Source organism: Lactuca virosa, chromosome 1, assembly GCF_052849685.1.
Source record: "Lactuca virosa cultivar CGN04683 chromosome 1, Lactuca_virosa_CGN04683_v6, whole genome shotgun sequence".
Taxonomy (NCBI): Eukaryota; Viridiplantae; Streptophyta; class Magnoliopsida; order Asterales; family Asteraceae; genus Lactuca; species Lactuca virosa.
In genome coordinates this window covers 37,310,677-37,328,634 of record NC_136426.1, presented here as the reverse complement: position 1 = coordinate 37,328,634, position 17,958 = coordinate 37,310,677, and the positions used below count along the sequence as shown (strand labels likewise).

General features: G+C 35.1%; 1 protein-coding gene and 1 long non-coding RNA gene across 2 annotated transcripts; both read right to left on the bottom strand.

The window, feature by feature from the left end:
* Positions 1–9,965: 9,965 nt before the first annotated feature.
* On the bottom strand, positions 9,966–11,197 carry LOC145104379 (uncharacterized). Its single transcript, XR_013707074.1, has 5 exons — positions 11,019–11,197; positions 10,770–10,844; positions 10,557–10,670; positions 10,353–10,403; positions 9,966–10,254 (listed from the first exon to the last, which is right to left on the bottom strand). It is a non-coding gene; the product is annotated as an uncharacterized LOC145104379 (long non-coding RNA).
* Positions 11,198–11,629: 432 nt separating this feature from the next.
* Positions 11,630–15,522, bottom strand: LOC145105041 (G-type lectin S-receptor-like serine/threonine-protein kinase At1g67520). Its single transcript, XM_079042197.1, has 7 exons — positions 14,244–15,522; positions 13,841–13,960; positions 13,246–13,466; positions 12,953–13,163; positions 12,629–12,866; positions 12,399–12,549; positions 11,630–12,329 (listed from the first exon to the last, which is right to left on the bottom strand). Exons 1-7 carry the CDS (start codon positions 15,517–15,519, stop codon positions 12,024–12,026), a joined length of 2,523 nt encoding a protein of 840 aa, XP_078898323.1. The 5' UTR covers positions 15,520–15,522; the 3' UTR covers positions 11,630–12,023.
* Between the last annotated feature and the right edge of the window lie 2,436 nt (positions 15,523–17,958).

Sequence of the window (17,958 nt, the reverse complement as noted above, 5' to 3'; positions counted from 1 at the left end):
GAAATGAAATTGACAGCAGCTTTTTGTTGAATACAGTTTCTGTTACTGTTCTTAGAAAATTTATAGAAAAATCATCAAAGCTCCAAATCCAAATCAGAAAATTCTGAGAGTTTGGAATATGAGTCTAGTTTGTTCGTAAATTTTATCATGATTTTTAGTGATTTCTAACAGAGGTGAAAATGTTCATAATCACAAACTGGTCCGGGTTTGCCTCTGAAATGATAGGCAGTTTTGTAAAAATCACCATAAATTGTAGAAAAATCATATGGAGATGTGCAAGTAGCCATTTTAAAGCTAAGAGTTGAACTACTTGCACCTGGAACAGTTTTGAAAACTAAAATATTTAAGTTGACCAAAACAGTCTGTAATCGAAGTCCATCTTTTCTGATGTAATCTGTTAGAAAAAGTTTAATTATGTTCTTGATGATTTTACTTGTATTCCCCCCCTTAAAACTTAAGAAGAACATGTAAATGTAGGGGTATGAACTCACCCTATGTGGTTTCAGTAGATGAAAGTAAGAGAGAGGAAGTGTTCAACCCAAGAACACTAAGAAGATGTCTTGATGATTCGAGACTCTAACACCGAATAAGATGGAATTTGTGTAAGATATCAATGATTTGAGTAGAATGGAGTGTAATAATTATATGAATGATGAAGATACTTACTAATTGAAGAAAGAAATCCCTGGAGAAAGCCTTGAAGTTCTTGAAGTTGAGAGAAAAGATGAGAGAATTTTGGAGAGTGTTCTTTGGTTGCTAAGTGTAGAATGAAAGAAGTTAATGAGAATGAGGAGAGATGACCAATTCTCCAGCTCTTAGAACGTGGGAAGAGCTGGAGATTGGGTGTAAAGGTCCACTAAGGTGACAAGGGGTAGTGGGAAAGAGTGGCTAATCATATAGTGAGGTGGTGGTGGTTTGCTTTTGCCATAAATTAAGGAAAAGCAAATATTCCCTCAATAATTAGTTCAACCACTAATTCTTTTAATATATTTTTATAAAAACCCTGGAGATTTATATATTTTGGGGCCTTAGTTTATAAAATAAAGTTTTGGGTGAAAATCCCACGTTAAAATAATGAAAAACGGAGTTAAAACGAAGTCGTAGTCGAAAAACCGGTAAAAAGGGGTCGTCTGCGAGACCTCTCGCATGGGCTGTCTGAGAGGCTTCTCATGCGAGGCTTCTGTCCTGAGAGGCTTCTAATGAGAGGCTTCGGTCCTGAGAGGCTTCTCATGAGAGGCTTCGGTCCTGAGAGGCTTCGGTCCTGAGAGGCTTCTAATGAGAGGCTTCGGTCCTGAGAGGCTTCTCATGAAAGGCTTCGGTCCTGAGAGGCTTCTCATGAGAGTTTTCGCTTCTAATAGGAGGGTTTTGGTTCCTTAAGGTTATTTTACCCGTTTTTACCCCGTTTCAAGTGGTTTTTGACCCGGTTAAGGGTCGAGATGACCCAAATGATTACAAAAAGTTAAAGTAACTTTTGAGAGAGATTCGGGAGAGATTTGGGAGAGATTTTAATAGAGAGAGATTGAGTGAAAGAGATTGAGAGAGGTTTCGTTTGTGATCTTTTTGAGTGTCCGGCTTCGCAACGCAAGGTCCATAAACCCCGTTAAACCGTGTTTTAGTGTCGTACACACTCCCGATGAGTGTGCAATAATGTTTTATCGTTTTGGTTCAATGTTTACTTAGGAAATTCAACACACGAACTTTCCAAATGATGTTTCTCTCATTAAGATATTGCATTGTACAGTAATTACATAGTGTAAACCCTAATATACAAGGGTTAATTGAGTCGATTGGTTTTGACTTGTTGACTTTGTTTGACTTTGACTTGACTCAATTTTGACGGTTGTCACACATATTGTGTTATCAATAAATGGTTTCAAAATGTCTTACAAAATGAATTTCAGTTATATTCAATTCAAATGGTTTCAAATCGTGTTTTGATGACTTCAAGTCATCAAAAGTATTTCAAAATGTTAAACTCTTCAAAATGTTTTACAAAATTATATTTTTTCCTCAAAAATCATATTTATATATATACATTTATATAAATAGGATTTAAAGGGCTTAGGACTGATAACTCGCTTTATTTCCTTTTCCTTGTTTGGATGTGGATTTAGGGTATCGGTTATTTGTCCGAATGTCGTTTAAATTTTAGTTATATATATTTGTATATGTATATAAATATAAAGGTTATTTCATTTAGTTTCAATACCCTTTGTAACATGTCGAACAAGGGGTTGCATTCATGAACAGTTAGTATCTATACAGAAAGTACATATAAATTATAATAGGTATAATTTATGATTCAAGAACACTAACTTACTATTCAAGTATACAAGAGTACACTGTTTTACAAGAAATTGGGTTGCATTCAAAACTAAAAAAGGGTATACAGTCTACAAATACATTTCAAGTATACTAAACAAGGAACTTACTATCAATCATTTATTTCAGAATGATTGGGTTTTCATTACTATTATACACGTAACGTCTATATGCTTTTTATGAGACAAAAGATTCAGGTTGTTTATTCATTTAAACAATATAGTTAAAGTCCTAATATTATAACCAGAATCTCCAGTCGGGGGATCGAAACAAGTGTGTATAGATCTATATTGGGATTGACGACCCCGCACTCAGGTTGCTAGCTACAGTCAGGCATACACGCCTATGAGTGACAATTGTTATCAACAGTTTAAATGCCTTCAAAGCGTTTGTTTCAGGCCATCTAGTGTTAGTATGGTTATAATAACTCATTAAAAAGATATTAACAATACGATTAGTGTATAATTAACTAAAACATGAGTACATTTTCAAAGTACCAGTTTTACAAACATACAGTTTACAGTAGTACATTACAGTTTACAATAACAGCTCGTGGAGCCAGGCACACTCACATTTACAGGTTTTACAAAGGAATACAAATACAGAACATTGGTTTATAAACAGAACAGTTTTATGGGATTAAAACTACTTTTCATATACAGCAGAAAATATAGGATTTTCTGGGAACAGTTTACATATTCAAAGAACAGAAAACATGCTTTCAAAGCATAAATACTTATGCACTCACTCAACTTTTTGTTGATACTCTCTTTTCAAATTACTTGTATTCTCAGGGAATCAGTAGCAGGTACTCCCCAAGCTTTTGAGAAGATGATGTTGTTTTGAGTCAAGTCTTCTATGTTTTGCTATAACTATCTTGGTGTCAATATTCTATGATTGAACACATGTATAAACTTACACTTTTTAATACAATGGTTTTTTGTACTTTGATTACTATATGCATGTGGTGTGATACTACAAATGAAGTCATCCATCCCCGGACGTTTCCGACGTCTGCTTTAGGGGTGTGACACACACCACAGCTTTTAGCTTGGGATGATTTACTCTGATATTTGACATGTGATTTTGATACATTGACAGATGTTATGATACTTTTGAGATACACGTCTTATGATTTTTATATGATGAATGACACTTATGGTTGTTATTAATGATTAAAAATGAAATTTTTGGACCGTATTTTTTGGGATGTTTCATTTATGTTGTACATGGATGTAATACAGATATTGGGGCATTAATGAGTTTTCTGCCCAGTGCATAAAAAAATGTATGGATCGGCTCTGCATGTCCAATTTATGTCTTGAACTCCTATTAGGTCAAAACAAGGGCTTTATGTCCAAGATTTCACTCATGACACCAAAACTCATTCCTACTTCAAATCTAAAACACCAAATACCCTAAATGGTCTAGAGATTCATAAAGTTGCAAATGTATGAGATCTCACAACTCAAACTCATCAAGACATGAAAAATAATGGACAAAACTAGAGATCTAGCAACTTAGCAAGGAAAAGGTTGAGTCGACACTCACCAAGGTCCAGAAGATGTGCTAGAAAATGAAGATGATGCTTTCAAGGTTTATCTTCACACCAAAGGCTTCCTCCTTTTTCAAAGACCACCACAAATACCAAAAATGAATTCACAAATGCAATGGAGGCTAGGATTAGGGTTTCTAATCTTGGGAGGGTGATAGAGGTTGAATAATCACGAAACCCTAGCCATAATGACCTTTAAATAGGATCCATAGCCCAAGGATTAGGGTTTCCCCAAAAACACAGTTGCCACGTCGTGGAACCTCTAGCTATACCGTGGTAGATCGTTTAATTCCCGCGATCATAAAAATACTATCACACCGTGGTGATGCTCCACCACGTCCTGGTCACCCAAAAACAAAAGTTTAACATTCATAAATTAACTCATACATGGAATGGGTGTTACACAAACCATGTATCACACGACCATCTAGAAAGGTTGACAACTAACAACCTATGTGGTTGTAACTCTTCCTATTGGTACTCTTTCAACCTAGTAGGCATCCTTCATGATCTGGATAAGGTTTTAGGCAAAGATCATGAGCTACCCAAACCCCGAAATGTCATTTATACATTAAATAAAGTTTGAAATTCATACCATCCAAATGTGTATTAAAACATGCATTAAATTCATAACCAACACATCAAAGCACAATCATATATCATTCTTTCAAGCAACTTAAGCTAGCATGCAATATACATCAAGTTCATCAAAGTGTAAGCGACATAGTAATTAGGTCATAACATGGCAATAACACAACACATATAGTAGCATCAAAAATATCATATTATCATCAAGAACAAGTAATGACATGGTCATCCTAAAGTTAATCAAATCACCATCTACGGATTGCACGTTTCAATCATGTGACATTAGTGAGTTAAAACTATAAACTCACCTTTAGCCTTGATGAAACTCTCCTTTTATTCCAAGTCTTAAACTTACTTGAAGTTCTCAAGGCCTCACCTAAAAACCAAACATAATAAGCAATTAATAAATAAAGTACATGTTTCGAAAAAATACAACTTTATACTAACTTTTATATTTTTTTTATAATTTCCAGCTCGACACTTGTTTAGTGTTTCAAGCATAAAACAGAATGTACAGCTCCAAATGAATTGATATTAGACTTTTTGGAAACTAGAGGCCATTTCCTACAACTTTGTTCTTTTGGTCATTTTGTCTAATTCGAACCAGAATGGCCTCTACAACCTTTGCAAAACAAATCAACGAATCTGTCCAAAATTTCTAACTCACAAACATCACCACATACTTCAATAACTAAGACAATGGATTAAAGCCACTCAATTTTTACATACGCATGCTTAACCACTAATTAAGCATTAAAATTTCCTTCCCATAAAACATATATAAAATAAGTTGCATTACTCCAATTATCCCTCACCAACAAATTCAATTTCTTAGACATGGCCCACATACATGCATCATCTCCCCATGCTTATGGTTTCTTTTTATTTGGCTTAGTTCAGGTAGGGGTGCCTTAACTCACCTTGTATCCTAAAAATTCTTACATAGAAGATATTACTCAATGAATCACATCAACTTATGTTGTATCACTTATTCCCATGGTTAAAATAAAATAAGAGTAAAATAAAGTTCCCATCGATTGTAGATATACACTTGACATATATGATTTTATCACATAAAAATCATATGATATATCCTCGTAATCAAATATATAGATCAAGAATAGTTACCTAATGGTTAGATAGCATCATAGCAACTTCTTTTTTCCTTCTTTTTCCAGCCTGACACAGCCTTGCCTCTTCTTTTTCTGGCCAGCGATCAAGGATACACAACAATAGAACTCATCTCGTCCCTTTTAGGTTCTGATAACGTTGCTCAAATACATGATTGTGTCGCATGTCTCTTGTTGTAGACGTTCGCCAGAAGTAACATCCTCGGAAAAAAATCCATTCCTCTTTACTTGTCGACGATGAAACAACCCAAATGAAGGAGTGTATCTACGACTTTTTTTCCTAGTGTCGAGGAACGATAGTTGAGTCGTCGGCATTGAAATGGAAGGAGACGAGATATGCGTACGTTTCCTATTCTTTTGGGAGATCAATTAGACAAGTTTTTCATTCTTGGTCCCTAACGTTCATCATAATGGCACATTTACCCCCAAAACACTAAATTCAACACTTTCATAAATATCACTTTAACCCCTAAACCTTATATATAGCTTATGTGGATTGTATACCTTTAAATTATTAACTAATTCTTTTAAATATTAATTAACATTGATTTTAATTAATTTATTAGTTTTATAACTCAAAATCGAAACAACTTTATGAAAATAAATATACCTTTAATGGAAACTAACATCGTTGGTGGTAGGATTTTTGGTCGTTATAATATTGTAGCATTGTGTTTGCAATGCACCTCTTAAACAAACCATGTTATGATTCAGGTATCACTTGTCAAGAATCAGATATCAACCAATCAAATCATGTCATGTAGTCACTTCTAGAGAATTACACCTTGAGGAATGTGCATGGACACCAGCCATACACCTGAGATGCCTTTACTGTGTATGGAGCACCTTCTTATAAAGTGAATACATTTGTACAACCAAGAGCCCCTTATCACCAAGAGATCACTTTTGTATGAAGAGCACTATTAGACATATACGACACCTTTTAGAGGTGTCATCACATCCATAGGGCACCTTCACACTCTATGGAGCGCACCTCTAGGGCGCATCTTCAGGCTTGACGCACCTAAAGGTGCAGACCCTTCATGGGCTCACTCCTTGAGCACATCATCATCATCATATCATCTAGATCACCCTTTGATCACCTAGATCACATTTGATAACCAAGAGCACCTTTTGATCATCTAGAGCACCCTTGTATCACCTAGAGCACATTTTGATCACCTAAGTACCCTTTGATCACCTAGAGCTCAAGCCACATTTTAACAGTCTCCTCATTGACTTGAGTATTCTCCAAGCTATATAAACAAAGAACTTCCTCTCTCTTTTCTTCTAATTTTCCCCGAAGGGACTTAACACATACAAACTTCAACCATATCTTTGTTATCTCAATTACTATATTATCTAGCATAAGTCTATTGCTTTCTGGATCATAGGCATCTAAAATATAGTAGTTGAGCAACTCCAGAACACTAGGTACATCTAATGTCAGAAGTGATCCCAACCCCATATTTACAAAAGATATGGTGCATTATATGATGAGATTGCCAATGGATGGGTTGGACATTAATATGTTGCCATCTTTGAAAAAGGCAATGTTGTTCTTAAAGAATGAAAGGGAAAATATTCAGAAAAAAAGTATAGCGATGAAGCGTATTTGGAAAAGGTCATAAATACAAAAGAAGACAATTTGATGTTCATGCTTAATTTCCTGACATTGTTCACCAATACCTTTATAGAGTCGATGTTGATAGGAACTAACAAGTGAAGGTGGTTGAGAAGTTGGTGTTGGTAGGTGACTTTGAGAAGATTGTATGGTGTAAATATATGTTGGACTGTTTAGTTACGAGGAAGGCTTTCTGAAAAAGGGATGATTGATTGGTGTAAATATATATTGCATTGTTTAATTAAGTGAAGGTGGTTGAGAAGTTAGTGTTGGTAGATGACTTTGCGAAGATTGATCGGTGTAAGTATATGTTGGCTTGAGATGTAGGGTTTTGGGTTGTGGCGGATTCACATTACAACCAATACATGGTTACGTCGCTACTTATCGACGTGGAACACATCATGCTTAGCCAAAAACCCCAATTCTCAATCTTATTTAAAATCAACGTGAAATCAATTCATACATGGAAAATAGATGTTACATTAGCATTATAAAAGAATATAATATAGTGGATGTGGTTGCGGTTGTCACTATTTAATGAAACAAGCATGTAAATAGTTTTTTTATAAGTGTAATTCTGTATGAATATGAGTCATTTGGAACATCCTTTCTTGCCTCGAGAACCTCTTTCTTTAGAACGACCAGGAACTAATAAGCCTTCACCTTTTGAGGTGCTTGCTATGTTTAAAGATACCATCTTTTTCATCTTTTCTTCTGATTAGAAAGTTTCATAAAGTCCATATAAGGTAAGTGTATCACAGTTATAAGAATAGTACCCTTTAAGCTTGAATATGAGCTTGGGAGAAAATATAAAAGAATCTAACAAAGGTCTTCTTTATCCTACATAATTTCCAAAGTTGTCAAATTAGACACGATCTCCTTGAAATTAAATATGTGGCTAAGTATATTACCACCTTCTTATAGTTTATGTAGGAAAAACTTTTTTTAGATGGATCTTACTAATAATATATTTCTTCATGAGATTGATTTTAGCTTTAACCAAATAATAGTTGTAGTTCCTTCATTGAGTATTTCTTGGAGAATATTATTGTAAATGTGTAATCAGATTTGATTTAAGGCACTACGATCCTTCACTCTCATCGGGAATCCAAGTAGCTTGGAATTTTAATCCAAAAGAATCTAAAGCATCTTAATAGTCCTCTTGAGCCAAAATATATTTCTCATCCTCACTTTTCAAAGGCAAAACCTAGTGCAACAATCCAGAAGTGGAAGGTGATACTTGACAATAGCCATGAAAAAGTTGAATTTATATAACCTCTAAAAGACTAATGGAAAAAAGACACGAAAAGGGCACATGTTTATTAGAAAAATTGATTTTGGATTTAGAGATTGCCTAAGGTAAAACCAATTATAAGGGTAGGCTATACAATGAGAGATGAGAGGAAAAGTTAATTGTAGAAAACCCTAGAAGGGTATACTAAAATCGACAAGGGTAGGGAAAAAAGATAGTACCAAGCAACAACCTTGTTCAAGAATGTCGATCAAAAGGCATGTGATCATGAGTTTTGGGATTGTAGACTCTAATATCACTTATAAGAACTATAAGCAGGGGTGGATATGTAGTGGTGCCCGGTGTTGCACCGGCAACACCTATTTTTCCTGTATGCAATGGAAAATTCTTCGATTTTTCGATTTTTTACCTATTTTTTCGGCACCGGCAACATCTACTTCGACTCGGCAACACCTACTTCGACTCGACAACACCTAGTATGAATTTATGGGTCCGCCCCTGACTATAAGATGCTTCAAAAAATTATATCACGAACAAACACATGAATATTGGGTGGAAAACTGTTGCAGGAAAAACCACAAGACATTCTTATTCACTTAATAAATTCGACAATGAATGGAGGTTAATTGACTTGTGAAAATCATCACCCCAAGGAGAGAAAGAGAAGAAAAATGAGAGAATAAATAAACATCTACATCACTTTGTATAATAACCTTACTAAATAAATGGTGTCCTAATAACCATCTAATAACTCCATATTAGATGATAATTTCGAAATTTACATGAAATATAAATCATGTAACAATGGAAAAAGGGTTACATACAAGCAAAATTATAGTATAGCACAGTCAAATGAAAAACTTTTAAAGAAGGGTTGCAATAACAACACACTACTAGAAAACTGGAGCAATAGTTACGGCACAATCTGTAGGTATTCAGTAGGTATAAGGCAATACCTACCGATTTGCTATGGAAAAAGGCCTGTAGCATAAATGCTCGTGGGAAATTTATATCTACGGATTTGCTACGGAATAGCTACGGCTTATTCTGTAGGTATAATACCTACATATTAGCAACGAAAATGAATTGCTACGGAGTGCCTACGGATTGCCGACGGTTGTGAAGTTTGACTAAAATTGACTATTTTCCTACGGAATAGCTATGAACACATGGCTACGAATTTCCTACGGATTACCCATGCGAGTCGAGTTTGACCAAAATTGACTTTTTCCTACGGAATAGCTACAGAACTTTTTAGCTATGGATTTCCTACGAATTAACTACGGAATTCAAGTTTGCCTAAAATTGACTTTCTTCCTACGGAATACCTACAGACCTATTTAGTGACGGATTTTCCATATGTATTCTGTCACTACATGCATTTTCTTAAAAAAAACAATAAAGTTTTAGAAAAATAATCAATTAATTTGGCCAAAATAAAATAAAAATTCATTAATTAAACTACAAAATGTCAAATACATTACTAAGCGATTAACACATTACAAAAATATCATTTTCCAAAAATAAACATTACAATAAACATCATTTATACATTCAAAGTGTCAAATACATTACTAAGTATTTAAAACATAAAAATTAAGAATCATTTGGTGGATTACTAGGTCTCGAATTGCTTTTCAAGTTGTGTTTGTCATCGTTGCATTTCTACTTCCATTACCTTTGAAATTGTGCCTGCAAATTCTCCAATGTGCCTCTTCAACTTGATCAACGTGTTGCATCAAATTCTCCAATGTGTCTAACAAGTAATGAGTTATAGCATTGTCTATGACACCTCAAATAAAAAAGAAAACAATAACCTTACAAATGTGGAAATTTTGATATTTTAAAATATGTATTCATGAGATGTGAAAGTTTACATACCAAATTTTGAGATTAGTTGCACTGCTTGTATATCCCCAATTCCATCAAATCCTGCGTTCATGCCAATAAGTAATTTTATCAGATGAGATAAATGCAACCTTCTCATTAACTAGGTATCAATATGAACATACAAAAACCCTAACATGATTATAAAACCTATTACAACTAACAATAATTATTCCCACAATAGGAACCAAAACATACATGTTATGTTATCATCATATCTATTGCCAACAACCGACATTACATCAACAAACTGAGAAGGTTCCATTGCTCCATATTTCTTTAGCAAAATCCTCCATTCCAAATGAAACCATTCTGCAGGCATATAATGCTAAGATAACAACATATGAAAATAATATAATACCTAACTCTCTCTATTATAAAAATGAAATAGAGTGTTATGGTGATACTAACTCATTATAGATATCATTTGAAGGTCCAAAAATAGAGCCATGAGATAGTTCACTAGCACCTTCTTTCTTCATTGATCTGCAAACTTTGGACAGGTGCAAATTATAATATGGGCAAAATTTTGGCATTCAGAAATCCAATCTAATGACTTTACAATCACTGTCAGATTGGACTACTCCAATGTATTGAAAATTGAAGAAAAAACGAGTCTTAGACATTCAAATGCACTGAAAAAATAAACAAGCATATTACCCGATGGAGGAGTGGAGGTGTGGGGCTGGCCGTTGGAGTTTGGAAATTTTGTGTTCCCTTTCGGCCTTCCGGGTGGTAGGGTGGTGGTCTGCCCTGCTGCGACGCCAGAGAATCGATGGTGGCAGTAAGGAATCTACGACGCCAGCAAATCGATGGTGACGGGAAGATAAGAAAGCAGCGTTGTGAGGCGGCGGCAGAGCTGTGCGAATCGATGTGTACGTACGTGTATATATATAATATATATATATATATATATATATATATATATATATACACACACACATACACACACACGTACGTACACATACATAAACATACATACATATACATACATACACATACATACATAAATACATACATACACATAAATGTACATATTTCCCCTTATTATAATCATTTTTCATTTTTATACATTAAACGTAGATTATTTCACTTTATTGATATGCTAAATGTAGTTTTTTTTCGTTTAATCGTTTGTGTGCTAAATACATTCGTTACCATTATTATATATTATCATTATGTTTATAAATATTATTAATAGTATGATTTTTAATTGTTCGTGTTTTAAATATGTAAAAACAAACAATTCAAAAAAAAATTTAAGATGAATATTAATGAAAAATAATAATATTGGGAATAATAATAATAATAATGGAAATTAATAAATCCATTGGTATTCCGTAGCTATTCTGTAGCTATTTTATTCCCTCAGTAATCTATAGCTATTCGGTAGGTAATTACCTACGGATGTTCTTCCATCGCTAATCTGTAGCTATTCCGTAGGCAATTACCTACAGAATAGCTACGGATTCACTTCCATCGTTATTCCGTAGCTATTCCGTAGCTAAATTAGGGTAATATGCAACTAAACTAGGTTTCTAGCCATCTTGAACACCTAAAATATATAAATCATTAACATGGTGAACAATGTATTACTACCCGATCTGACTTCTTTTCATGCAGCTTGTGATAATATAACGGTATTACACATGTTTTTTTCTCCTCCTATCTCGCCACTAAAATTGAAATCGATTGCCCATTCACGGAGCCATTTTCCAGATTATCATCTCTTGCTGAAGCTGGCTCATGCCTCTCAATGAAGAAAGCTGGTCGTTTTGGTTCAGGTAGATGCATATTTTCATTTGTGAGCATAGAAATAACTTCTGACATGGTAGGTCTAATCATAGCATGATCTTGAACACACAACAGACCCACATGGATGCATGTCATTACTTCCTTGGGAGTGCATGAATCTTCCAGTACTGGATCCATCAACTCCAAACCTCTGCCTTCATTCCACAATTCCCATGCCTGAGACATTTATGCAACATAAAGATGTTAATCATATGAAGAAACTCAGTCTTGGGTAGAATAACTTACAAGCCCTAGAAGGTTGAGTGGGTGTTCCACATCATAGGTCCCATGATTCATCTTGCTGCTTACTATTTCAAGCAACAAAACACCAAAACCAAACACATCCGTCTTTGTTGAAACAGAGCCTTCTAACATATACTCCGGCGGCATATAACCACTGTATATCCAATCAAGAGTCACCGGTTAAGTGTTTGTGTAAGGGACTCATATTCACAAAAGACAGGTTATGGACTCACCGTGTTCCAACAACTCGACTTGTATTTGCTTCAGACTCATTGATCCCAAATAACTTAGCCATACCAAAATCTGATATTTTTGGCTTCAGGTAGTCATCTAGCAAGATATTACTCGCTTTCAGATCTCTATGGATAATCCTCAGCCTTGAAAACCTATGGAGATATAGGAGTCCATGAGCAATGCCGTCAATGATTACAAACCGGGTATTCCAATCCAGTAATCCTTTCTTCCTAGGATCTGTTAACAATTAAATGAGTAGCAGCAACCAAAAAACAGCAACATCATATATATACAAAATGAAGCAAATGTTTATTAGATGTTACCAAATAGAAAGGAGTCCAAGCTTTTATTAGGCATGTACTCATATACAAGAATTTGCTCTTTCTTCTCAATGCAACACCCTATAATCTTGACAAGGTTCGTGTGTTGAAGTTTGGCTATGAGTTCAGTTTCATTCTTGAACTCCTTGATTCCTTGTTCAGAGCCTCTTGAAAGTCGTTTCACGGCAACCTCCTGCCCATCAACTAATTTTCCCTGTGAGACCCATCACTTGATCAGCTTTTATATATCTGGAATCTTCTTAATAAAATATTATAGAGTGTGTTTGAAAGTTTACCTTATAAACTGCTCCAAAGCCACCCTGCCCTAGCTTATTAGCGCTTGAGAAATTGTTTGTGGCAGATGAGATGGTTTGAAAGGTGAAATAATGCAGCTCAGGGTTGATCTTCATATCTGTTTGTATATTTTTGTACAGGCGCCTCAACTGATGCAGCAACAGCTTTTGGATTTTCTTTGCTTTAAAAACACCAAACAGTATGGCGTCTCTAACAGCTTCCCCTAATTTGTTAATTTATATAGAAAAAGTGGTTAGTTAGAATGTCTGTTTTTGAAGTTCATACTCTCTTTCATCTGTAACATAATTAAAATCCCAAAATTCTTTAATCAGTCTTTTAAAACATACAAACAATAACAATGCCCCATTCCCCACAAGAATAGGGTAAGGGGTGGTAAGATGTAGTCAGCTTCCAAAGTTCTTTCATCAGTCTATAACTTGTTAATATATTGAAAGTACAAAGGGTGAAACCATCTGATTGTAGATATACATTGGCCATTATATACAGAGCGTTTCTTTATCAAGTTTCTGTAATGATGGACAGCATATATATATAATATTTGGATCTAAGTGGAGATTAAAAAGTTGAAGTTCATACTTCTAATATGCAGCTTCTTGTATACGAAATAACATGATAGGAATAGAGCAATAGAGACAATCCCGATGATCGACAAAATCCGGTTCTTCTTCTTCATCTTCTTCTTCTCCTCATTAAATTCTGCATATCAAGAAAATTAACTATTCATTTATGTATAGGCAACCTTTTGCTGTTATTAAGTCGCTGAGATCATTTGCAGAAAATGCCGACATATAATTCTTCTTTACTTTACTACAAAAATGTAGAACCACTATAGGGGACTGGAACGACTTTTAATTTGTCCAACCCAACAAAAGAAATTTTAAATAAAATAAACTTATTGGAAAGGAAAAAAAGATTATATCAAGAAAAATAACTATCATTTTACGTATCAAAGCATCATCAAGAATATGTACTTACTAACCGCTATAAGGATTTGGATGACACTCAATGACGCTGTATGGAATATTATCTTTAGCTTCCTCTGAGCGGAGTATCCCTTGACTATTATAAGTCTTGCACCCTGCCCCATCTGCGGTTGCATAAGTAAAGGCCACGCAAGAACAATTGTTCCAACATATTCTTCGGCAATCATAAACAGTCAAGTTATGGCTTTCATCATATTCATACTCATCCCCATATATGTGGTCAAAAGAATCTTTACTTTGGAAAAAACAATATTTCCGGCAATTCATCTCTTCAAGGACGTCAGATTCAGCACAACCAGCGTCTTTGATTGAGCTACACTGGACGTCTAAGTTTACAGTTGAACCCTTAAGTTGACCGTTTAAATACATGGTCAGAGCTGGCGATGAATCGTAGGTTTTTGTTAGATATGTGAACGATTGCTCTGTCTCATTAGATACATAGTAGAGGTGGACATCGGGAGAAAATTGTAGACCAGTGTTTTCGAATCCACCATTCTTCCAAGATCCACTCCTCCAGTGAACATTCCCTCTCCTCAGGATCACCATTTCCATTAGACCTGATGTGGCATTTGGGTCTCCTGTTAATGTAAAAGACCCTTCGGCTGGTAACGTTTCACTCCTCCAAGAAGTGAGTGACCATCCATGGCCAGTCTTGAGATTAATCCCCAGTTTCATCCCAGGAAGAAGGGTGTCTGTTGGGTAATCAAAACTTTGCCATAAAACCCGCTTAACTGACCCATCTGGATACAGTTCTTGCAACACGAAATTTCCAGTATCCAACAGTTTAGCACTTGCGTTGCGTGTTATTGGAGGACTACTGAAGAGATCAACAACAGTGCCTCCACCAGATAAAATGCTCAGCTTGCCATGGATATCTATCAGGAGTTCGCCGTATATATCTGTGATCGGATTGTTTCTGTTTGCTACCCAAACCGGCTTATCTTTCAAGTATAACTTATCATATCCGTCAGAAGTTCTTTTTAGGGTGTTGTAATTGTAGAATATCCCTAAATAAGGTTTTATGCTACTGCCGAAGCTAAAGAACTTCAAACAAAATACCTTCTTTGGTGAAATCAGTTCATCCCAGTCGGTAAGATGTTGACCTTGTTGTAAGGTATCTGTTTCTGCGTAACAATGATTGCAGAAAAAATAGCAACATAAAGCTGTGAGGATGAGGAATATACTTTTGCGATCTGCCATTATTTTAAGGAAGCTAACTGTTAAAGTGGAGTGAGAAGATGTGATCTGGTTGAACACAAAAATTTCGAACATTAGTTAAGTAATCATTATTATATTACGTATACTCTAGTCTACACACTTTTATTGACTTGGCCTTCCACGACTCCTGTTTTACGTTACATATAGTCAATAAGTCAACCGACATAGACAGTCCTTTTGTCTCCTTGTTTTCCAAAAGTTGCCATAGCTTTCTGACCCATTCTTCACGGTCTAGTTATATGCACTAGCAGTTGCATAGACACACAAGTATGATATTTGATACAGGAAACAGCTAGGTGTTTCCTCCCAAGTCGTCCTATATATCTGGTTATTAACGACATATGCTATAATTCTTGATCACCAAGCTGTTATATGATGGCTAATTTAAATTTTATAATTTATAAAAAAAAAAAAAAAAAAAAAAAAAAAAAAAAACTAATTACATGGGTGGATCTAGGGTGAGCATTTGGATCTTCGTATCGGACCTTGATCTGGACCTGGTAAGCCTCAACAGGTCCGGTCCAAGGTCCATTAATTTCTGCAAAAATAGGTCCGGTCCAAATGCTCACTTTTACGTCCATAAACCAGGTTCAGGCTCAACAGGTCCGGTTCAAGGTCCATCAATTTCTACAAAATAGGTCCGGTCCAAATGCTCACTTTTACGTCCAAGAACCGGGAACCGGACCTCGACCTGCTAAGCAGTAAGTCTCAACAGGTCCGGTCCAAGGTCCATCAATTTCTATAAAACCGGTCTGGTTCAAGAGTCGATCCGATCTGGTCCAAATGTTCACCCATAGGTGGATCAATGTTGTTACATAAACGCCTCACCTCAGTTTGCCAAGTTTAACCCTTCCGGTTTATGTAAAATCTTTTATTTCACATTTTCTACGTTTAATTTAAACTATAATGAAATTTAATTATTTATAATACCATAAAGGCACAAATTACATAGGTGGGCCATGTAAATTACATAAGAACTAGTATTTGAGTTTGCCAGTTGTTATGTGTTTTCATACGTATTAGGCATGAGAATTGATTAGCCAGTATAGCATATCACAGCTTCCTAAAAAACTAAAAAACTAAAAGTTTAAAAGAAATGAGTGCTTGGTGATTTTATCAAAAGTTTAGAAGAGTTTAGGAACTATTTTTATAAGTTGTATGGTTTTTGAATAATCCATAAAAATGTAAGACCATTACATAGACCAGAATACAATGGTATAAAAGCAAAGACTAAAAACGACAACAACCAAAACGCAAGGACTAAAGTTCGACAAAAAAAAATGCGCTGCCACTTCAACCTAGATTAAAAAAACACGTAAACATACACAAAATTTATATCGAAACATAAATAAACTTAAATTTATACTGACAAGTACATAAAAACGACACACATAAAAAAAGCAAATAAATAATTTGGTGAGATCGACAGATGTAGTGGCGGATAAATTTAGTTATTTTATGTAAACGAACGAAAATTATTAAAGAAAACCAAATTATATATACTATGGGGGATAAACACAAAAGTTTAGAAAATGGAGGTTGTAAGAGTCACATTTTACAAAGCTCAAAGTTGAGGGGTCAAATTAACATTTTAAAAATAGAGGTGGAAAATACATTTTCAAAAAAGTTTAAAAAATGAAAGGGTGAAAGTGACATTTTACAAAATGAAGGGGCTGCAAGTGACAAATTATACAAACTCGAGGGATTGAATATGTCACGATGTAATATGAAGTGTGTATTATGCACATGTACAATGTGCTTTATAAAGTGCATTTTTAGCTACAATAAAAGTCACTTACATACCCAACTTTTCATTTTAGTTATGTTTAGAATTTGTGCCTCCTCAAACGAATTAGGTTGTTTTAAATATCAATATCAGTGTCTCGAATGTGACATGGTGCTGATGTGGCCGAAAACCCATGGTATGCACATCAACCCAATGTGGCGTGATCATATGTGGTATGTACGAACGTGAGGAAGAGGAGGAGACAGTTGAAAACGGTCAATTTTTTATAAAATATATCTAAAATCTTTATAAATTTATTTGTAAATACATTTAGTCTTAAACATATTATCCACACAACTCTTTCCTTTTCTATTCTATACACAAGTATCCTTTTAATCCTCATACAATTGAGCAAAACAAAACACAAATACCACAACTCGAGAAGGTGCATTCGCCCTAGACAAAACACCACGATGATTTCCATATTATGATTCACCGAGTGGCAGGGTCATAAACTTGCTTCAAGGTGCATTTCACTCAAACTCTTTCCAACAACCAATCTCACTTCCACAACAACCACTACTTCAAGATTCTCAAACCCAAAAACATCAATTGGAATTGGATTCTCCACCTATTTTGGTACCGGGAACACAACTTGACGAGAAAACAAAAGCCTCTAAACAAGAGGCAAAAAAGACGAAGAACACACAAAAGGGGTCAAATAATTAGACGGAAAGGGAGGAGACATCCTTAGCACAAGCTTGGGT